A 24,835-nucleotide genomic window follows, 5' to 3' on the forward strand; every position below is an offset into this window, starting at 1 on the left:
TCTCTCTTTCAAATTTGATGTTGAACTAGAGTTCAGGACCTCATGAGGGCTAGGCATGTGTTGTACCACATGTGTTGTACAGTTTCTATAAGCAACAGTTTACTGCTACTAGCAGAAAGCCGTCATTCTCATAGAAATTGTTACATCTCAGCCTACAGAAGCATTTCCTATTTTATCTAACCAAGAGAACAAATGTACAGGAACAAAGTCCCTGAGTTGGCTGATTATTTTCATGGGGGGGCATGGTGGAGACTTAGATTTAAAACCCAAATAGACTTATAAACTGTAGCTTTGCTAAACAAAAAATAACACATCTCTTTAGAGTGATTGCACAGTCTTCAGCCACTGTGTGATATAATACAGTGGGAGGAATTGAATGGCATCACAGATGACATACTTTTTGCACTGAAATTCAGGTGAGATATAGTGGTTTTTGGGGGTCCAGTTAATATTTTAACTTTCTAAACCAAACTACTAAGCAAACAGTATGTTAGACAGGGTTGGTGCTTACCTGGTCTTAATGACCTGTAGAATTTGCAAGATTTGAGGCAGTTCTAGCAGCCTTAGAGCTCTGAGGAACCTTAACCCTATAAAACAATGAAAAAGGGGAAAGCTGCCAAAGTAAGAGCCATTCTAGAAGTAGCCTGACTTGCTACACTCCCAGAAATGTAAGATATAATATGATATAATAAATACAGTGGTGTATGATACTGTAATATTAGAGATTACTATATTACATCATATTGCACTTTTATTATAATTCTGTAGGATAAAGGGCACGATCTCTGACACTTGCTGGCTATTGTTACCTAAAACAATCTCCTCAATTTAGCTTCTCATCTATGTAATGGGATTCAATAGCACCCCCTCATATGGCTATAGCATTAACAAAAAGCATGTGGAAGCACATGTCACATATAATCAGCACTCTTCATTTTATTCTAACTCTTCTTTAGAATTGAAAGCAACATTTCCCTAAAGCACTTAAACACCTCGCATATACAATCTTTATGAACATAAACTCTATGCTATGATTCTCAGCATTATAGGATGTTTTCTTTTATGTAGTTTTGCTAATGATGACACTAGGGGATGGAATGGGGTTATGTTCTATAAAACAGAATTAAACCAAAATAGAAAATGACATGACACCTGATCAAAGCTACTCAATGGCTATTTACAGTCACCACAACTATCTCAAAGATGAAACAACTAAATAGGTCCCAAATATGTTTTATATGTCTAGAGTTGATGATCAGCTTTTATAGACCAGGAGTTGTTTTTATACCATAGGCCATATGAAATCCCAGCACACCGGTGTCAGAGGGGAATAAACTTCTGGAGCCTTGCTTTCTAGATTATGGATATAGCTATTCTATAAATAACTATGATGTCCCTACATATACTGGGTGCATTGCTATGCACCAAGGTTAACAAATAGCTTCTGCAAATGTATGCAAAACCGTACTATGAAAGGGGAGGGATTTAAAAAATATTTTAAAAATTGTCATTAAATAGATATAAAAAGACTTCCACATGTCAGTTTATGAGTACAATATCTTAATCAGTATCACACTGGCCATCATTCTTCCCCCATCTGTTTAAACTCCACTTATCCCCTCAAGTTTCTTAGTTTCATTTTCCCATATTCACCCACCATTTCTTTCTCCATTCATCCACCTGCTCTCCAGTGTCAGTTTCATGGTATTTCTTTTGTCAAATTAACAGTTAAGTTTTCAAAGGAGTTAGATCATGGGAATCCATCCCTATTCATACCATACTTTTTTCAGTTTCATTGTGTTTACATGCATATGGCCCAGGGATTTCCTTAAATATCAGTGAGGCATTTAAAAATTGAATACTTTTAACCAAATGTTGAACCTTTCTTTTAGACCCTGTAATGACTCTCACGACAGACTTACCTAGCCAATTACTCTTCAAATAATAAGAAATAAAGGCCGGTGGGACGGTAAAAATGTCCACAATTGAATTCAGTTCCACCCAGAACTTGATCTTGTCACCAGCTGCCAAAAACTATGAAATAGAAAATAACACCTAAAATTCTGTTACCTTAAGGAATTTTGAATTGAACACAATATGAAAATGACATTTTTCAGTTACATTCCATTCACTTGATTTCACTTCATTTTACACATGTGCACAAACATACATCTTTATGCAAAATACAGATGCACACATATAACAGACACAGAAATTGTAATTTTAATTGGTGTTCAATAAATGAACACTGAGCTTTTTGCTGCTTCTAAAGTTTTCTGATTTATATACATACATATAAAATTATACATATGTATATAATATATGCATAGATTATATAATGTACATAATTATGTATGTAAAACCTGCTACTGTGAGGAATGAAGACATTTGACTAATGGTGTTTCTCAATAAAGAAGGTGCATCTCTCTAGTTCAGCTGGTCATAGCCCCTATGAGCTTCCTTATTTAGAGTAAGAAATATAGAGTTCCGGAGTCTACTTACTACAAAAGGAGATTTTGACCATGCACGTGTACAAAGTTTTAGGAAGCTCACAAAAATAAATATACATAGATACACATACAAAGATATGTATACAAGACATGTTTACATACATTAAAAGTCTTGTTTTTGTATGTCTACAGACATGGACATATGTGTCTGTAGGTAAGCAGATATATAAACAGATAGAAGTCTCTCTCACCATTACATATATGAATATATTAAAATCTAGATCCAGGGAGTGCTTAATAAATGCCTCCAAAATAAGGGAAGCATTTAATAATTTTTAACAAAATATGAAACAAAAGTGCACAAGCACTTTACATAGTTGAGTGGAACATATGCCTTTAGTGGAAGCATCAACTCTTCTGGGGACTTGTTATGCTTGTTCTAATAGCCTGTGATTACTGGTGAAGCTTTCTCTGTGGCAGGTGGAATACCATAGAAGGCCATTATGACAGGTTTTCAATTGAGTTGGAGAGAGGACTCGGTCTCATTACATCTACTGAACAGCTAAGAGCACAGACCTTTGATCCTTAGACCCTTCAAACCTGGTTAGATTGTGTAATTTTGCTCCTGTTGTATTTGTGTGTTTTCTCTGACTTCTCATAGGTACTTACTCTTAACCCAAAATAGAAACTAAAGAAAGCATTGAAAATCAAATCAATGGGTATTGTTATATCGTCATATGAAGAACAGCTTCCAACAGGGCTGGAAAAGAAATAAAGACAGTTTGCAAAGTGGAATACTGTAAAAGTTATGTTACTAAAAATGAATTAAATGAGGGAGCAGGCAATTTTCTTTGCATTCAACATGGATGGTCAGTTCACACACAAGTTGAGCTCTGAAGAAAATTACCTTTCTTTTGGGAGTAGAGCCATGCATAAACAAAACAATTGGACCACCCAGGGAACTGGAAATAACAGGAAAATTACCCACCATTTCTGTCATGTGATTGTTGGTTCTATTTCAATTTTTATCAATAGAGTTTTGGGTTTTTTTTTTTGGTTTGCTTTTTGCTCTGCACATTATGTGGCTCTCTTGATTTCCAGAACCATTTATCAAGTCAGGGTGTTTTTAAGCTTGTCTATATTTTGATATAGAATTGCTATGGGACAAATGGACTTATTTGAATCAAATTCAAAATAGTTTCCTATAAGATTTTTAGGAATTTACAAAACACACACACACTCAGTTTCTGTAGGTTCTCTAACGTGTCCTGACTTTGAGGGATCTGACATGCTCATAATTTAGTTCATCTGAGACTTCCAGAAGATTGGTATGGAGTTCAGATTAAATTGGCTTAGTCCAACAAACCCCTCTAAGCTTGCTAGAGAAGCAAATACTTCAGAAAAGAGCTGCTGCTTTACTTGAGGTGAGGTCCGGCATTTTCTCAAAACTCTGAACTTACACTTCTACACCCAAAGAATTCACTGCCCTTCATAAGGGCTCAAGTAAGGAGATGACACTGAAAGCTTGGAGCCCTGGTGAATCTAAGGCGTGTCTGTGTCCCCCATACAACGGGGGATGGCAGAATAAGGGAGAGTTCTCAATTTATTATAGAATTGAGCTTAGGGCGGACTACACTAGTAAGTATGTGCACTACACACTTACTCCTCTGGGAGAATGTGTGTGTGTGTGTGTGTGTGTGTGTGTGTGTGTGTGTGTATGTTTCTGTCTGTCTGTCTGTCTGTCTGCCGTGTCTGTGTATTGTGGGGAAGTATATTAAACATTATTCCTGAGCAGGTATGTCAAAGTAGTTAAGTTTCTCTTACAGCAGACAAAAATGACAGAGAATTTTACTTACTCAGTAGAATTGATGAAATAGATTATAAGAGACCCGATGCTTAGTACAAAAACTAGGAGCACCTAGAAACAAAGCAAAACAAAGCAGGAACAAATGTGCAAATCTGTTTTTATTGGCATGGTACAAATAAACCAATACCACTGCGCTTCCTCTTCTTAAAATCAATAAACTAAATTTTATTGTGACAACAGAGGATATACTATAGGTGGAAGAACAAACAAAGGAAACAACTAAATCACATAGTACATTAACAACACCATCAACAACAAAGATAAACCCCTTGTGTCCATGTCTTGAAGTTCATTTTGCTTAACATCATCTTATATAGCCATATGTGCATAGCTATTATGTAACTGAAATCCCTCTGTACATCACCTTGATAATAAAGAATATGCAAAAGAAAGGATCAAACTAACAAATTTGAACACTTACTATACATTGACAAAACTGTGACCCTGTGGAAGAATACATGCAATGACCAACTAAGTAAAATGTGACAAACAGAAAAAAATATTGTGTATATTTATTACTGTGGGGGAGAAGAGAGGATGAGAAAATCATTATTCTCATGTTCATTTTGGCCATCATTCATTCAAAATATGTATTGGGCATTTCATTAAACCAATAAATATTTACTTCTCTTGCCTAAATTTAGCTCTAATATGTGTCAGAAGAAATAGATTGTGTGTCCTGCCATTCCTAGAGGTGGTTCTTAATTTGTACTAGGTACATAACATCATTACATGGTATAAGAGCTATCAGAAAAGATTTTAGATTTGAGCTGCCTATAGTAGAAGAAACAGATCCTCACATGACCCCCCTAAAGGATAGTCTAAACTTTGACAGGAGGGAAAAGGGCGAACGTGAGAGGAAAAGGAATGTGTGTAACATGCCAATGAAATAAATTTGAAACAAAGCCAGGTCTGTGGAATGCAGTCCGAGAACTGTCCATTCAAAACCCTCCAGGCACTTCTGTGAACTCTTGGCAGCCTCTCTGAATTTTTTATTTTTATTTTTTTATTGTGAAAATACTGTACAAAGGGGTTACAATTACATGGGCAAGATAATGAGTACATTTCTTATCAAGCATTGTAGCTTCCTCCTTTGTTTCCCCTTCCCATCCCTTCCCATCCTCCCTCCTGCCCCCACCCAACCCTCCCCGCCCCCCCTCCACCAAAGTTGTAAAGTTCATTCGTTTTCGACATAACGACTTGTACACCTCATTGTTGCAATGGGTCCACTTGTATCCCTATTTAAACGATTTGTTTTTCCCCTTCCCCTCCACAAATTATACCGACATCAAATACAGTGAAAGCAGGGGTTATACTGTGTGGGAGGGACATACAAAGCAACAAAGAAATAATCTTATAAATGTGTTAGAAACAATCGCATGAAAGAAAAAAAATGAATACATATCTTAGGGTTCATTTCCCTAACATCACCTTATCTGACCTTTTGTGCTTGACTCAGACAAATACTAGATATTGCAAATAAGGGAAATCATGGGACCTATGTTTTTGGAAGGGATGTGGACAGAAGGGAACCTTACTGCATTGTTGGTGGGAGTGTAAACTTGTTCAGCCACTTTGGAAAGCAGTATGGAGGTTCCTCAAAAGACTCCACATAGAGCTTCCCTATGACCCAGCAATCCTACTTTTGGGCATTTACCCAAATGTTTACAAACAAGACCACTAAAGCTACCAGCACGACTATGTTTATTGCAGCATTATTTACCATAGCTAAGATATGGAACCAACCCAGATGCCCCTCAGTAGATGAATGGATCAAGAAAATGTGGTATATATACACAATGGAATTCTATGCCTCCATCAGAAAGAATGACATTGCCCCATTTGTTAGGAAATGGAAAGGCTTGGGAAAAAATTATATTAACTGAATTTTATAAAGACCGGTTTTAGGTAGTTTAACATCTCTTTAGTTACTTGTAGTTTCCAAATTGTCAATTAAACCCAGTGCAGTAACAATAACCAAACTCAATTTGATTACAATGGAAGCTTTGCTTCCTCCCAGCTCAGGTGTTTCTTGGGAGGCTTGCTCGTTTTGGGAAAGCAGTTTTTTCTCTCTAAGTCTTTTTGAATGTTTACTTTTAGTTTGCCACAAAGTAGGCTGCTTATGTCCTCTCTAAAACCATAGGTCAGGGTGGAGGAATGCAGAGAGGAGAGATGGAAACAGTTATTGACTGGTGTTAGGTCACGGCACTGTCTCATAGGGATTGACTGACAGGGTAAGGAAGGTGTTTAATGCCTTTTCCTGCATATTTTTTTAATTGGAAATTTACAACTCAAGTTCAACAAATATGTGTTTAGCAATTTTCATGACCCAACGACTATTCATTTCATCAGTAAGCAGCATACCCAAGGATCCCTGTCCTCATGGAACCCACATCTGCACAATAAATAAAGATGATTAATATACGCATTATATAGCATGGTGCAAGATAAGTGCTAGGGAAAAAGGTAGAACACAGTAAAGGAGCTAAGAGTTGTAGTCTTTCATACTATTTTATGGCAATGTAACTCATTTGTAGATGATAACTTTTTCCTTGCTTACTCAAGCTTATAACAAATCCAAGAAGAAAAGAAAACAGAAGGAAAAAATTTCCCAATGCTAAAGTATGTTATTCATGAAAGAAAAAGTGGTAAGGAAGGAAACTGGGGAAATTAGGGTTCTGGTTACCTTTTTACTTTATAGACATTAAGAAGTAGGTTATCTCTCCTTACCCCAGTTAGAATGGCTATAATAGAGAAAACTAATAACAACAGATGCTGGAAGGGATGTAGCCAAAAGGGAACCCTACTGCACTGTAAGTGGAGTGTAAACTTTTTCAACCACTCTGTAAAGCAGTATGGAGGGTCCTCCACATAGGGTCCTCCCCTATGACCCAGCAATCCCACTTCCTGTCATTTACCCAAATGACCACAAACAAGGCCATACTGAAGCTACCAGCACAACTATGTTTATCACAGCATTATTCACTATAGCTAAGACATGGAACCAATCCAGAGGCTCCTCAGTAGATGAGTGGATCAAGAAAATATGGTACACACACACACACACACACACACACACACACACACACACACACACACACACAATGGAATTCTATGTTTCCATCAGAAAGAATGACACCACCCCATTTGTTAGGATATGGAAAGACTTGGAAAAAAATCATGTTAAGTGAAGCCAGACCCAAAGAAATATAGGTCCCATGGTTTCCCTTACTTGAAATAACTAGTTTTTATCTAGGATAATCTCATCAGATGAGCAGAAAAGTTCAAAAGCTACATACATATGACACCAAAGATGATACTAATAGTGAAATGAACCCTAAGATACGGACACAATAAGTTTTTCTTTGTTATTGTTGTGTTTAATGTATTATGTGATTTTTTTGCTTCTTTTGTATGTTCTTCCCCCTATGTTATATCCCCTGTTGTCACTGTATTTGATTTTGGTACCCTTTATCTTGTATATACATTTATCTAATTTAGGGAAGGAAGGGGAATAACAAAATGTTGCAACAAGGACACTGTAAATGATCTTTACAGCTTTGGGGTGGGGGGAGGTGGAAGTGGGGAAAGGCAGGGATAATAGGGAAAAAACAAAGGAGGGGGTAACAACATTCAACAAGAAATGTACTCATAGCCAAGAACCGGTGGCTCATGCTTGTAATCCTAGCTATTCAGCAGGCTGAGATCTGAGGATCATGCTTCAAAGCTAGTCCAGGCAGGAAAGTCTGTGAGACTCTTATCTCCAATGAACCAGAAAACCAGAAATGGTGCTGTGGCTCAAGTGGTAAAACACTCACCTTGAGCTGAAATGCTGAGGCACAGCACCCAGAGTTCAAGCCCAGGACAGATAAACAAACAAACAAACAAACAAACAAACAAATGCACTCATTACCTTACTCATGTAACTATAACCCCTCTGTACAGCATCTTTACAATAAAATAAAATTTAAAAATAAGTAGACTGTCAGATTATCAGATGTGTGATCCTAACTCTGTCCCAATTCCCCTGCCACCCACACATGCATAGAATCACAACCAGAAGGCAGAAGGCAGAGGTTCACATGAGTTCAATAGTTTCTACAAGGAAGAAAGCTGAGGTGAAGAAAAACATGCTAAAAGCAACATACAAATGGACAATATGAAAACAAAACATATAGAAATCTACAGAGACACACAGGATGGATTTGATTTACCTTGTGTTTATGATATGAAAATAGAATTAATCACATTAAGATGCCAATAAATAAGTAAAAATAACTAACAATGTCTAAAATTTCAGTGCTTGTTTTTCCATGAGTTGTTTATCTGCATTATTGTACAATTCCCTATGCAACACTCTTATAAGGTTATTGAAATCTTCTCTATATTCATCAGGTGAATAAATTGAAATTTGAGGAATCAGAGGAGCTCATGTTTGAACTCTTATTTCTCAAAATCCAAACTCAACTTGAATACTGCTCCTCAAGTGTGAGATCAGAGCACAACAGAGTTCCTGCTATATACAGGTCCCATTGACATTCTTTTTACCAACAGATCTCTTACTTGCTTGTTGAAGCAACTGATAGTTAAATATTTACATAGGCACCATATTGTATCTCTTTCCTAAAGACTAATAAAATACATCACCATAAAGGAAAAATGATTAGATATGCTTGATAAAATCAGAAATACGTATATTCTTTTTTTCTGGTCCTGGGATTTGTATTCTGAATCTGGTTACTGTCTTTGAGTTTCTTTTGCTCAAGTCTACCACTCTACTACATGAGCTATAGTGCCATACCAGCTTTTTTGAGTAGTTTATTGAAGATAAGAGTCTCATGGACTTTCCTGCCTTTGTTGGCTCTGAATTTCAATCCTCAGATCACAGCCCCCTGACTTGATAGGATTAAAGGGGTGAGCAACTGTCATCAGGCATAAGTATATTCTTTTGTTGTTGTTGTTGGTTGTGGGGCTTGAACTCTGGGCTTGGGCACTATCCCTCAGCTCTCCAGCTCAAGGTGAGTGCTCTACCATTTGAGCCACAGTGCCACTTACGGTTTGCTAGTGGTTTATTGGAAATAAGAGTCTCACAGACTTTCCTGCCCAAGCTGACTTTGAACTGTGATACTCAGATCTCAGCCTCCTGAGTAGCTAGGATTACAAGCATGAGCCACCAGCGTCCAGCAGGCATAAGTATATTCTTAAACCAATACAACAACAAAATTCCAAGAGCATGACATTTACAAGAAACAATACTCAAGGGGAAATAAGATTTCCAGAAAGCTGTGTGAAGACATCCCAGTCCAGTTTACATATAAAGAACATAGAAGGGTCCATTTTATATGCAATTATTCTATTCCAAAAATGCATGAAAACAACACCATACATGACACAATGGTCATATCTCATAAAAACACTAACCATCAAGAAGGTGTAATCAGTACCTTTGTGCAGTAACTGATACTACACAAGAATATATTATACAAGTCTGTTAGAAATGCAACTAAAAACTCATAAATTAAGTTTCTGACATGTCTCTTTCAGCCAGTTAGTAAATAATTAAGCACATAGAAAAATGTGCATTGAACAATTTATAGCCTTACAAAATGATTAAAGGAACTGGAGGCATGGTTGAAGTGGTAGAACACCAGCCGTGAATAAAAAAGCCAAGTGAAAATATGACACCATGATTTGAAGCCCCAGTATCATCACAAAAATAACAACACAAATCCATTAGATACTAGCTAAACTGGTTATACAGTAGGAAAGAAACATTTTTCAGAAATTCTACAAAATAGCAATCCAAAAAGCAGTATTATTCTTGGATTATAAATTTCTTTCTATCAAAGAGAAATGATAGCTGTCCAGTCTAAATCCTCCTCTAGGAAAATAAAAGTATAGGACATTCCTTCAAAAAGATCATGAATTAAAAAGAAATTCAATTTTTAATTTAATTTTAAAACTTAAAAAAAATGAAAATCATACCTGTAATCCTAGCTCCTCAGAAGACTCAAGATCTGAGGACCATAGCTTGAAGCCAGCCCAGGCAAGAATCTCTAAGTAAAGCACCAACATATCTGGACATAGAGCTGTGACTCAAGAAGTAGAGTGCCAGTCTTGAATGAAAAAGCTCAGGGACAGTTCCCAGACCCTCAGTTCAAGACCCAGGACTGACACATTAAAAAGTATTACAACCTTTCTTTGATTTCTTGTGTTTCTGGGTCTCTATTAAGAAAATTTCGGCCTGTGCCAAGGAGACCTTGGGTTTCTCCTATTCCATCCTGTAATGTTTTCAGAGTATCTGCTTGACTCCGAGGTCTTTGGTCCATTTAGAGTTGATTCTGGCAGGGTGATATAGAAGGATGTAGCTTTAGTTTTCTACAAGTATTTAACCAATTTTGCCAGCACCATTTACTGAAGGAGGCTGTCTTTCTTCCATTCTATTTTTTTAGCTCCCTTATTGAAGATTAGGTGGCTATAGGTCTGTAGGTTCATTTCTGGGTTTTTAATTCTATTCCATTGGTCCTGAGGTCTGTTCTTGTGCCAGTACCAAGCTGTTTTGATTACTATGGTTTTGTAGTAGAGTTTGAAATTTGGTATTGATATACCTCCAGCACCAAAAATTTCTGTTGAGGATCATTTTTGCTATTCGGGGTCTTTTATTGTTCCATATGAATTTTTGGATTGCCTCTTCTATTTCCTTGAAGAATGAGGTTAGAATATTGATAGGTATTGCATTGTTTGTAGATAGCCTTGAGAAGTATTGCCATTTTCAGGATGTTGATCTTTCCAATCCAGGAGCATGGGAGTTTTTGCCATTTTCTAAGTTCTGTTTTGATTTCCTTTTTCAGGTTTTTAAAGTTTTCATCATAAAGGTCCTTCACCTCTTTGGTTAAGTTAATTCCTAGGTATTTTATTTTTTGTGGGGCTATTACGAAAGGAGTTGCTTTCCTAATTTCAGCCCCACTTTCCTCATTGTTGGCATACAGAAAAGCCACTGATTTCTGAGGGTTAATTTTATACCCTGCTACTTTGCCAAAGTTTTGAATCACCTTGAGTAATTTGGGAGCTGAGTCCATAGGATTCTTTAAATATAAGATCAGCCGGGCGCCAGTGGCTCACACCTGTAATCCTAGCTACTCAGGAGGCTGAGATCTGAGGATCATGGTTCAAAGCCAGCCCCGGCAGGAATGATTGTGAGACTCCTATCTCCAATAAACCACTAGAAAACCGGAAGTGGCGTTGTAGCTCAAGTGGTAGAGCACTCGCCTTGAGGTGAAGAGCTGAGGGACAGCGCCCAGGTCCAGAGTTCAAGCCCCATGACCGACCCAAAAATAAAAAAGATCATGTCATCTTCTGCATGGCAAAGCACATAGCTAGCAAGATCAATAGAGAGCCCACACATTGGGAGAAGATCTTCACTAGCCATACAACAGACAAGGGCCTCATATCTAAAATATACCTGGAACTTAAAAATTAAATCCCCCCAAAACAAATCTTCAAAGAAACAACTGCCCAATAAATAAGTGGGCTAAAGACTTAAAGAGAAACTTCTCTGAAGGGGAAAGAAGGATGGCCAATAGACAATGAAGAAATGCTTAACCTCCCTAGCCATAAAAGAAATGCAAATCAAAACAACATTATAGCCAGTTAGAATGGCTATAATCAAGAACTCTAATAACAACAGATGCTGGAGGGGATGTGGACAGAAAGGAACCTTACTACATTGTTGGTGGGAGTGTAAAATTGTTCAACCACTTTGGAAAGCTGTATGAAGGTTCCTCAAAAGACTTCATGTAGAGCTTCCCTATGACCCAGCAATCCCACTTTTGGGCGTTTACCCAAATGATCACAAACAAGACCATACTAAAGCTACAAGCACAACTATGTTTATTGCAGCATTATTTACCACAGCTAAGATATGGAACCAACCCAGATGCCCCTCAGTGGATGAATGGATCAAGAAAATGTGGTATATATACACAATGGAATTCTATGCCTCCATCAGAAAGAATGGCATTGCCCCATTTGTTAGGAAATGGAAAGACTTGGAACAAATTATATTAAGTGAAGTAAGCCAGGCACAAAGAAACATAGGTCCCATGGTTTCCCTTATTTGCAATAACTAGTGTATGTCTAAGTCAAGCAGAAAAGGTCAGATAAGTTGATGTTAGGGGAATCCCAACATAAGTATTCAAATTTTTTTGTTTTTTTTTCCTTTCATGCAATTATTTCTAACAGATTTATAAGATGATTTCTATGTTGCTTTGTATGTCCCTCCCCCACTGAATAACTCATGCTTTCACTGTATTTGATGTTGGTATAATTTATTGAGGGGAATGGGAAAAAAAACAAATCATTTAACTAGGAATACAGGTGGACCCATTGCAACAATGAGATGTACAAGTTGTTATGTCAAAAAATGAACTTTACAACGTTGGTGGGGGGGGGAGGATCGGGTGGGAAGATGGGGGGAGTATGGGAAGGGATAGGAAGGGGGAAACAAAGAGGAGGCAACAATGCTTGATAAGAAATGTACTCGTTATCTTGCCATGTAATTGTAACTCCTCTGTATGGAATTCTCACAATAAAAAAGTATTACAATTCAACATTTTTAATTAAACATTTTTAACTTACACTAATTTAAACAGCATGAAAGATGTATTAAGCACTAATAAAAATGAGTATTACTTGTGAAAGTTTATGAGATATGGCCAAATTAAAGTGCTCTGGGGAGCTGGGTATGGTGGCTCACTTCTGTAATCCTAGCTACTTGGAAAATAGAGATTCAGGAATAAAGTTGGAAGCTAACCTAGGCAAAAATGTTCACAAATGTACATCTCAATCAATGCTTGGAACAGTTACTCTTGCCTGTCACCATAGTACACCAGATAGCACAAGTAGGAGAATCATAGTCCAGGTTGCCTTGGGGATAAAGCAAAACTGTATCTCAAAAATAACCAATGCATCTGGGCACCTGTGGCTTATGGCTGTAAGCCTAGCTTCTTAGGATGATAAAAATCTAAGGATCATGGTTTGAAGCCAGCCTGGGCAGGAAAGTCTGTGAGACTCTTAACTCCAATTAATCACCAGAAAGCCAGAAGTAGAGCTGTGGCTCAAGTGGTAGAGTGCTGCCTTGAACAACAAAGCTCAGTGCCCAGGCCCTGAGTTCAAGCCCCAGAACTACCCTCCCTCCATATACAGATAACCAGTGCAGAAAAGAACCGGAGGTGTGGCTCAAACAGTAGAGTGCCCTCATAGCAAGTGCAAGGCCTTGAGTTCAACTCAAAGTAAATCTTTTTTTTTTTTTTTCACCAGGAAAAAGTGCTCTACAGAGAAATTCTTTTTTTTTTTGGTCGGTCATGGGGCCTGAACTCTGGGCCTGGGTGCTGTCCTTCAGCTCTTCAGCTCAAGGCTAGTACTCTACCACTTAAGCCAAACACTACTTCCAGCCTTTTCTGTTTCTGCGGTGCTGAGGAATCAAACCCAGGGCCTCATGCATGTAAGGCAAGCACTCTACCACTGAGCCACCTTCCCAGCCGCTACAGAGAAATTCTTATACATAAAGCATAGGTCAAGAAGCTGAGAAACAGGTTGTCTCTCTGTTGGAAACTTCATGAGAATGGTGTGGGAGGGACCAAATGCTCAGTGTGTGCAATGCTGTCCTTCATTTACTGAATGAAATCAGGTGAGGTAGGGCTGTAGTGTTGCTGCATAAAGGGAATCCTCACAATGATGAGGATATTACAGAAAACCTCTGTTGGGGTTGACTGAGAAGTGTATGGTAAGGGAGGAAGTTCAGGAAGACAGCTTAGCAAGGCTGATCCTAATTATAAACACACTGTTCTTGAATATCCAGTAGTCAATCCAGTTACCAATCAGAGGATGAAAGGGGAAAACAAAGCCCTGATCACATCCCTTAAGACACAGACAATGGAGACTATGACAAAGTTGCAATGAGAAATAGCACACTACTTCTGAGCAATGGGCAGACAGAGAGCAAAAGCATTTGAAAACTTCATATTGGTATCAATCTGTGATGGCTCTCATACCCATTCTTGGGATGGCCACTGTTACCAAGTTCTTGTGCCTCTTGTTGATCAACCACTTCCTGGCCTCAAAGTAAATGATCATTAAGCAATGGAGAAGGAGTCTGTGTAGGTGCTGATAGGGTAGAAGCTATTGCCTGAGCAGTGATCAAGAGAAGACACAGAAAACAAACAGATGAGGCGCCTGTTACCCCAGATCTCTAGTGCTCCAAATCAGAAAGTGTCTGCATCATTCCCCATTTTGGTGATACTGGGGTTTCAACTTAAGAATTTGCACCTGCTAAACATTCAGTCTACACTGAAGCCACATTGCCAACCCCTTTTGCTTTACTTTGTTTTTCAGATTATTATTATTTTATTGTAAAGATAATGTACAGAGAAGTTAGTTACAGGAGTAAGTTAATGAGTACATTTCCTATTGAGCATTGTTATCCGCTCCTTTGTTTTTCCCCTACTATCCCTTCCGTCTTCACCTACCCAACTCTTCTCTCCCTGCCCCCTGAAGTTGTAAAATTAGTTTTCAACATAATATTGTAGTTTTGTCTTGTATGTCTCATTATTACAGTGGGTCAACCAGTACCCTTATTTCAGCATTTCGTTATTTCTTTTCCACTCCCCAAATCAGAAAAATGTATATACAAGATTCAGGGCACCGGAATCAAGTACAGTGGAAACAGGGGTTATATTCTGGGGGAAGAACATACAAAAGTAAAAAAAAATCACATAAAAACATTAAAAAATCACATAGTACATTAAAAACAACAGTGACAATGAAACAACCTTTTGTGTTCCTATCTAGGGGTTCATTTTGCTTAGCATCATCTTATATACTCATATGTACATAACTTTTGAGCTTTTCTGCTTATGTGGTAAGATTATACTAGATGTATACTAGTTATTGCAAATAAGGGAAACATGGGACCTATGTTTCTTTGGATCTGGCTTCCTTCACTTAATATAATTTTTTCCAAGTTTTTCCATTTTCTAACCAATCGGGAGGCATAGAATTCATATATATATATATATATATATATATATATATATATAATCACATTTTCTTAATCCATTCATCTACTGAGGGTCATCTGGGTTGGTTCCATCTCTTAGCTATGGTGAATAATACTGTTATAAACATAGTTGTGCTGGTAGCATTAGTATGGCCTTGTTTGTGATGGTTTGGGTAAATGCCCAAAAGTGGGATTGCTGGGTCCTAGGGGAGCTCTGACATAAGGACCAATGGAATAGAACTAAAGACCCAGAAATGAACCCACAGAACTATAGCCACCTAATCTTCAATAAGGGAGCTAAAAGAATAGAATGGAAGAAAGACAGCCTCTTCAGGAAATGGTGCTGGCAAAATTGGTTAAACACCTGTAGAAAACTAAAGCTAGATCCCCATATATCACCCTGCACCAGAATCAACTCCAAATGGATCAAAGACCTTGACATCAAAGCAGATACCCTGAAAACATTACAGGATGGAATAGGAGAAACCCTAGGTCTCTTGGCACAGACCTAAATTTTCTTAATAAAGACTCAGAAACACAACAAATCAAAGAAAGGTTGGACAAATGGGATTGCATGAAAACTGCAGAGCTTCTGCATGACAAGGACATAGCTAGCAAGATCAATAGAAAGCCCACAGATTGGGAGAAGATCTTCACTAGCCATACGATGAACAAGGGTCTCATATCTAAGATATACTTAAAACTCAAATGATTAAATCCCCCAACAACAAATCCTCAGAGAAACAACACTCCCATCTACAAGTGGGCTAAACATTTAAAGAGATTCTTCTCTGAGTAGGAAATAAGAATGGCCAATAGACACATAAGAAATGCTCAACTTCTCTGTCCATAAAAGAAATGCAAATCAGAACAACATTGAGATTCTACCTCACCCCAGTTAGAAAGGCTACAATCAAGAAATCTAATAACAACAGATGCTGGAGGGGATGTGGCCTAAAGGGAACCTTACTGCATTGTTGGTGGGGTGTAAACTTGTTCAACCACTTTGGAAAGCAGTATGGAGGTTTCTCAGATTATTTTTGTTTGTTTGTTTTGAGTTTCTGGATAGGGTCTCACACTGTTGCTCAAGCCAGGCCCAGATTACAATCTGCATACTCCCACTTCTCATGAAGCCACAGGGGTGAGCCACCCTACTTGACTTGTTTTCGAGATAGGATCTTGCTAATTTTGCCTGGGCTGCCCTTCAGCTGTGATCTTATTGTCTTCACCTCCTGAATAGTTGGAATTACAGGTGTGGGATTCACAAGGACCTAGCAGAATGTTTATTGCCCATAAAGTCTGTCTTCCTTGGCAGTTAAACCTGTCCTTCCTGCTCAATCTCCTTGCAAAGAGTACATATGTGTATTTGGGGATATCTCCAAAGGAACTCAGGACTTATCCAGGCGTCTTTTCCTTCAGCTTTGGGTGGGCATTGTGGTAATAGAAAGGTAATGAAGATTCATTATACTCACAAACTGACATGTTGAATTGAAACCCCTCTGTACAATAACTTAAGGATAATAATAATGATTGTTAAAAACTCTCACAAGGAACTGGGTGTATAGTCTATAAAATAGCACTATCATTTATTACAAGTAGAAGGATAAAAGGAAATTCAACGAAATAAATAAGAGTAAAATTCAGGAAAAATATAATAATTGCATATGTATATATGAACATGTGTATACATGTGTATTTATAAAGAATCGATGAGTAAAACTAGTTTTTCTTGAGACTTAAGTGATATTGGCAACTTCAGGAAAGCTAAATGAGACCAAATGGCAGGTATATGGATCATCAGGAGAAAGGAAGGGTTAAGGAGGGAAAAGGAGAAAAAGTTCTTTTGAATCAAAGGCTAAGTAAAATCTTTGAAAGGACCTTCAAAAGTGTATTCGTTTTCTTGGTTCCTTTTTCTGGAAAAACGTATGGTGGCTTTAAAAAATTCCATTAAAAATGTAGGTAGCTGTATATTATTTCTTTCTTTTTTTGGGGGGGGTCTGGTCGTGGGGCCTGAACTCTGGGCCTGGGAGCTGTCCCTCAGCTCTTCAGCTCAAGGCTAGTGCTCTACCACTTGAGCCACAGAGCCACTTCCGGCTTTTTTCTTTTTGCTGAGGAATCGAACCTAGGGCCTCATATATGCAAAGCAAGCGCTCTACCACTGAGCCACCTTCTAAGCCCCTGTATATTATTTCTTAAATGAACCCACAAACTTTTAAGAATGAGATTCCATGAATTACACTTAGAGAAATAGCAAACACTTAGATTTAAGTCATGGTGATTACCACATAATGTCATGCTAAAACTTTTCCCCACACAGCAACCAAGTCGACAAATGGGGGACAGTGGGATATTTCTAGAACAGGCCAGAAGAAACTAAGAGATTAGAGCTCTTCTGACAGTTTCTTCTAAATATTATTTAAATAAAATCTGGATTGAATGAATCATCATTAAAATTGTTGTTAAAACAATCAGTTCAACAATGCAAATTCCCCAAACTGATAACTATCAAATATAATACTGAAATGCATTTTTTCAATTAATGTATGCATCATGGATATTATTGGTTGCTAGAATGGGACATGATTCAGCCATCATTATATTTATAGACTGAGATGTTCCTTTTTATGAAAACCACTGATATTTATTGAACTTATGAACAATTTTGGTTTTCATAAGTATAATATATTTCTCCTATGCTAGCATTTGGGTATTTGAAACATATTATCTCTTGCAATGTATCCTCAGATATTAATCCATATTTTGTTTACCCACCTTATACTTATGGAGACAACAACAGCACCTCTCTGATAAAATGGCTTGAGAAAGGAGAACTGGGTAGAAGCCTCTGGTAGATCAGTTTTAGAATATAGCATCTATGAAAGCTGAACCAAGCTGTGGACTGCCCTCTCCCCTCTTCCTCTGGGTGGGTCCCTACTGAAGATCCCTACTGAAGATCCCTACTGAAGATCCCTACTGAAGATCCCTACTGAAGTCCTACGAAATTCCCTAGGGAATCCTATCATTTCTATCTCCACTGCTACCATTAGCCATTTACTTAGCTCATTACTCACTACAAAGAACTGCCACATGAAGAAATTAGTTTTATTATTTTTAATATCTATATTTGTAGGGATATAATTTCAGGAAAAGAAGTTTTCTAAAAGGACTGGATGCCTACAGAAAATAAATCTTATAACATTGTGACTCAGCATTTTCAGGTTTGAAGATGGGATCTCATGACAGGGTTATTTCTGGGATTGGAATAAGGGAGAAATTTAGATTTTACTAGGTAGGTTTCTTACTTTGTACTTTTTTGCATCATTTTTTTCAGTGTCAGAAAAATCAACCTCAAAGCTTTGCATCTGGAAGTCTAGCTCTGCCACTGAGTCATATCCCCAGTCCACCTTTGTACTTTTTGAATATTGTACCATGTGCATAGAAAGATAAACATTCTAATTGTCCACATGTGATCAGTTCATAAAATATGAACAATAATTCATAAGAAACCATAGTGGATTTAGTGGATTATTTTGTACTGATCTTGTCTTTGCTTTCGTGGTAAAGAGCTATAAATTAATGTATATTCTTATAGTATATCAAAAATTTCTTGATATTAAATCTAGAATATTGCATAATAAAATGAATATACAGAAACATAAATATGCAATGGATCATAAGGTGGTGAACAAGCTAGTTTATTTTGAAATGAATCATGACTGTATAAAGCATGAAGTAAGAGATCCATCTATCCTGGTATTTGTTGTATTGTGTAAGGATAATAAGCAAGAAATAGCAAAAAAGTTTTTATTTCCTGCATCTTCCTGGAATTGTTTTTAAAATGTTCTTTCTCATTTTGGAATGAATTACAATGCACCATTTGTGTTGACTTAGTTGTCCTTTACACTGAGGTTAATAACTGATGCTGTTTCTGTTGCTGTTGCTAAGGACTTATTCATCTATGGGAGGATTACACATTCAAAGAAAAGATTACACATTTGCAGCAAGGAGTGAAGGCAAAACACAGAGACATGAGTTCCCAGATTATCTGGACGGAACTGTAGCCAGGAAAATAGAAGCACAAAATGGAAGCTAAAATTATGTTTGCAATAAATGCCACTGCCAAAAATTAGAAATAATTATGATTTTAAGTTTTCTAGCCATAAAGCAGCTAACCATGGTGAAATAAATAAAGGAAATGGAATATAAAATTTGTTTTGGAATTGGACTATATTTAGAATTAAATTCAGAAGAAAATTTCCTTCCAGGTAGTTGATAAGAGTGTACTTTGTGATACTTCATAAAGTCAATCTCAGAGATTATGATCAGTGCCTTCTAGTATTCAATTCTAGAAGCATCTCTGAAGGGTTCATTGAACTGTTGGATTTCTCCCTTATTTTCCTTCTTTACCTTTCCTTTCCCATTTCTTTTTTTAAACTTTATCTTTTTCTTTCTTTCCTTCTTACTCTGGTTAGTTTACCAAAATATCAGGGACATAACTGGAGATAATATATATAATATATATTATATATTACTTTGATAGTTTTGTTAAAGGACCTATACTTTGACTCATAAAGAAAATTGAACATTCTTTTACTTTCTGTGTCCTAAAATTGTTTCATTAGTGTTAGATATCTCTACTCCTTGAGGACTGGTGAAGTAGACTTTGAATCCATCATAGTCCCCCATGAGAAGGGAAGAGGGAGTGGGCAGTGTATTGTCAGACTCTTTGTACATGTGAAAAAATAACTCCCATCATTAACTTAAGGTAAAAGGTCGACAGTTTATTATTTTGGCTCACAGTTTCAGTCTGTGGTGGTGGGCACACAAGGACTGTATTCACTTCGTAATGAGCAGGAAGCAGAGAGATAGATAGAACAAGATATAGTCCCAAGGACATGCCCCTCAATGACCTACTTGCCCATCTTCTAAAATTTTCAGAATCTCTAAATATAGCACAATCAGCAGCTGTGGAGGAGGGGGAAGCCCTCCACACATGAACTTTTTGTGGGGATATTTCATAGCCAAGCCATAAAATTTCTCCCTCAAAGGCTTCTTATCTCAGTAAATGCAATGTGTTCAGTCCATCTCTAAAGGTCCCTATAGTCTTAACACTTCCACCATTGTTTTCAGAAGTCCAAGAACAAAGTCTTCTCTGATTCTCAAGAAAAACTCATAAAAACAAGTTATACACTCCCAAGTCACAGTGACACAGAGAGAACATCATTCCAAAAAGGGAGGGCAAAGGAAATAGAAAAGAAGAGAGAGACCAAAGGCAGGCAGAAACATGGGGAAAGCTTTAAATGATAAATGGCTCATTATGATTTTAAGTATCATCTAGGGTACGTAGTGTCAGAATGTGAGCCCCAGAGGGCTGGAGATCGCTGGCCTTATGGCTTTGCTGTTCGTAATCCCTCAGCTTCTCTCCTGGGTTTGCTGTTGCTTGCTGCCTGTGGCTTTCCTCTGGAGTTGTTCCATATGTCTTGCATCTCCTGCTGCTTGAGGGTCTGTATTGCATCAACTGTTTCACTCTCATAGCTTCATGCTTTGCTCTCAGGGGCTTCCTCTGCCACACAGGGCTCAGTCTCCTAGCCTTTTCTGGGAATTTTAAGTGGAAGTGTCCATGACCTTACAACTTTTGCATTCTCATGCCTGCAAAACCAGCACCGAGACAATGCCTGGGTGTGTGCTGCAAGGTGGAGTGGTATCTCCACAGTTCCGTCTTCAGCTGCAGTGGCCTCTGGGTGCTGTGTGGAGACCAGGGAGACTGCACAGGAGTCATGTGTGAATAAGACATCGTAGAATTGTCTTCTCCAAAGAAAGTCTTTTAAATTAAGTAATACTTTTATCCGGATTAGGTGGATATAGTATGATTAATTCCTGAGTTACCCTCAAAATACAATGCCCATTGTCCTGACCGAGTAATGACTTCTTTGCAATGGGGTAAATCTCTTCAGAAACTATATCTTCATGCCCTTAGCCAGTTTTTCTGGCTAAATGGCAAGTATTTCAGACCTTTCTTTTCTGCTTTCTGTACCCCATTTCTCACCATAAACTTGAGTAAAAGCAGACAGCAATAACCATGCCCTAGCTTGCCTGTGGGGCTGTCTTGTAACTTTCTTTACCGGATGAATTAATCTGTAATTTCAATAATTTTTAAACTCAGCCTCCCACCAAGTCTCAGGACAGGGGTGAAAATGTAGAGAATGCTTTTTCCTTTTTCTATTTGCCAGAATGTAGCATGCGTGACTGTAGTCTAATTCTCAGTTGAGTCCTTATTCGCATGTGAAACTTCATGAGCATTCTTTTGCTGTCTGCGTGCTTACTGGCATTCTGGTCTTCTGAACTCCCAGTAGGCTCACCCTGTTTCCAGAATTCCAGACTTTCTCCAGCCCACATCTCCACATTTCCCCAAATTCCTCACATAAATAAGTTTCAAAGATGTATAAACCACGGGATTAGGTTTATTCCTAGCAATAGCCCTACCCATCTGGTGCTAATTGCCTGTATTAGTCAGACCTTTTGTGGTTATGATCAAATTACTGGCATAAATAACTTGAGGTAGAAAGGATGTATCTGGGCTCTCAGTTTTAGACATTTCAGTCCATACTGAGTTGGTTTCATTGCTTCGGGCCTGAGGTAGTACAAAGTATCATGATAGCAGAGAGTGTGCAGGAAGGGGATGGACACTTCAAAGCAGACAGGAAGCAAGAAGGGATATAGTTTTAAACCATTCCACCAGTGACTTAGTTTCTCTCCCTAAGCCCAACCTCTAAAAGTTTCGAACACTTAAAATAGCCCCTGTAGCAGCTAACAACAAAGCCTTCAACATTATGGGCCCTTTGGAGAAGGGAGGACTTCATAATAGGCCATGATAATAGATCTTTGATTATCTTTTACAGATAGTTGGTAAGTTTCTTTTAATTGATATCTTCTTCTGTGTAATTGATATCATCATGAGAAATGCAATTTTGAAATTTAATTGCATGTACATTTTCACTTTCATTTTTAGCTATATTTACTTTTACTATTTGATAGCATTTTACATTTTCTTCACTTAGGCTGGCCATTGATTTCTCCATTTCATTGTTTATATTCCAAATGATCAGCTGTTTCAATTTTTGACTACCTTTCAAATTTGCATTGCTTATGTTCACTGTCTTCTTTAATTTTCTGAACTTTATTTTTAGTTTATTTATTTCAACTAGTTGATAACAAAACAAATGTTTTACATAGAACAGTTTTCATCTTGCAAACAACAGAAGTAGGGATAAGCAATTTTTTATGTTTTTTTACTGTGAAAATACTGTACAGAGGGGTTACAGTTACATGAGCAAGGTAATGAGTACATTTCTTATCAAGCATTGTTGCCTCCTCCTTTGTTTTCCCCCTACCATCCCTTCCCTCCCACCTCCACAACTATACTCTTCCTGACCCCCATCCCCACCCCACCATCTAAAAATTGTAAAGTTTGTTTTTCAACATAGTGTCTTGTACATCTCATTGTTACAATGGGTCCACCTGTGTCCCTATTTAAACATTTTGTTTTTTCCCTTCCTCTCCCCAAATTATACTGATATCAAATACAGAGAAAACAGGGGTTATACCTTGGGGGAGGGACATACAAAGCAACAAAAAAATCACACTGTACCTTATAATTACATTTGAAACAATAGCAAGGAAGAAAAAAACCATTTGTGTCCCTATCTTGGGGTTCATTTCGCTTAACTTCATCTTATCTTTGCCTTCTAAATACTCTGAAAGTTTTAGAAAAACAGAAATTTAAATGTTTTTAACTCATTAGATCTTGGTGTTCTGAGTTTATTTCATCATTTATTGCATGATAGTCAGTGAACATGGTCTGCTGTTGTTTCGTGAGTTTTACAATTGTGATTATTATTTGTGCCAGATGTTTGTTTACAATTAAACCATAGACATTTCTAAGTTTAAATTCTGTCTTCAAAGTAAATCTTACCATTTTATCAGTTTTCTGTTTTAATTTAGCTGATTGGTCTTCTTTATGTTTATAATCATAATCATCCTTCTATTTAGTATGTTCTAATATAATGTTAATGAACTAAAATCTAATATCATGGCCAGGTGCCAGTGGCTCATGCCTGTAATCCTAGGTACTCTGGAGGCTGAGATCTGATGATGGTGGTTTAAAGTCAGCTTGGGCAGAAAAGTCAGGAGACTCTTCTCTCCAATTAATCACCAGAAAACCAAAAGTGGAGCTGTGGCTAAAAGTAGTGGAATGGTCATCTTGAGCAGAAAAGCTTAGGGACATTGCCCAGGCCTGAGTTCAAGCCCCATAACTGACAAAAACCAAACAAATTCTCTATCACTATTGAAGTATTGATTTTCAGTTATATTTAAGTAGTTGTTCAAAGGGACTTTATATTTTATTTTTTTAATTTTAATTCTTGCAATTTTTATTTATTAATTATTTTGAAGTTATACTTTTGGTATGGTGATACTTCTGATAACATATCTTGGTGTTTTTCCTTACATTTATTGTTATAAGACATTACACATTGAATTGGGCCGCTCCCAAAATAATATATCAACATCCTAGTCCCCATACCTCGAATATGACATTGTTCAAAAGTGAGGTTCTTGCAGATGTACTCAAGTTAAAAAGGGTTATGGTTGTGGGCTGTAAGCCAAAATGTTTGGTGCCATTATGTAAGGGAGAAAATTGGACAGAGACATACACAGAACAAGAATATCATGTGAACACAAAAGCAGAGATGAGGAACCTCCATACTGCTTTCCAAAGTGGTTGAACAAGTTTACACTCCCATCAACAATGCAGTAAGGTTCCCTTCTGTCCACATCCCTTCCAGCATCTGTTGTTGTTAGAGTTCTTGATTTTTGCCATTCTAACTGGGGTGAGTTAGTAACTCAATGTTGTTTCTATTTGCATTTCTTTTATGGCTAGAGAGGTTGAGCATTTCTTCATGTGTCTATTGGCCATCCTTCTTTCCTCTTCAGAGAAGTTTCTCTTTAAGTGTTTAGCCCACTTATTTATTGGGCAGTTGTTTCTTTGAAGATTTATTTTGGGGCATTTAATTTTTTATGTTCCAGGTATATTTTAGATATGAGACCCTTGTCTGTTGTATGACTAGTGAAGATCTTCTCTCAATTCGTGGGCTTTCTATTGATCTTGCTAGCTATGTCCTTTGCCATGCAGAACCTCTGCAATTTCATGCAATCCCATTTGTCCAACCCTTCTTTGACTCCACATAGAGCTCCCCTATGACCCAGCAATCCCACTTTTGGGCATTTACCTAAATGATCACAAACAAGGCCATACTAAAGCTATCAACACAACTATGCTTATTGCAGCATTATTTACCACAGCTAAGATATGGAACCAACCCAGATGCCCCTCAGTAGATGAATGGATCAAGAAAATGTGGTATATATACACAATGGAATTCTATGCCTCCATCAGAAAGAATG

General features: G+C 37.5%; 1 protein-coding gene across 1 annotated transcript in view; it reads right to left on the bottom strand.

Annotated features, from left to right (window-relative positions):
• The window catches only part of Kcnu1 (potassium calcium-activated channel subfamily U member 1), a 167,878-nt gene that overhangs the window by 134,903 nt on the left and 8,140 nt on the right, over positions 1 to 24,835 (bottom strand). The window contains exons 3-6 of the mRNA XM_070016038.1: positions 4,307 to 4,368; positions 3,120 to 3,210; positions 1,923 to 2,034; positions 512 to 587 (exon numbers count right to left, since the gene is read on the bottom strand). Of these exons, the coding sequence (XP_069872139.1) occupies positions 512 to 587; positions 1,923 to 2,034; positions 3,120 to 3,210; positions 4,307 to 4,368 (341 nt within the window). The remainder of the gene's footprint in view (positions 1 to 511; positions 588 to 1,922; positions 2,035 to 3,119; positions 3,211 to 4,306; positions 4,369 to 24,835) is intronic.

Source organism: Dipodomys merriami, unplaced genomic scaffold (assembly GCF_024711535.1).
Source record: "Dipodomys merriami isolate MVZ:Mamm:240054 unplaced genomic scaffold, mDipMer1.0.p SCAF_12, whole genome shotgun sequence".
NCBI lineage: Eukaryota > Metazoa > Chordata > Mammalia > Rodentia > Heteromyidae > Dipodomys > Dipodomys merriami.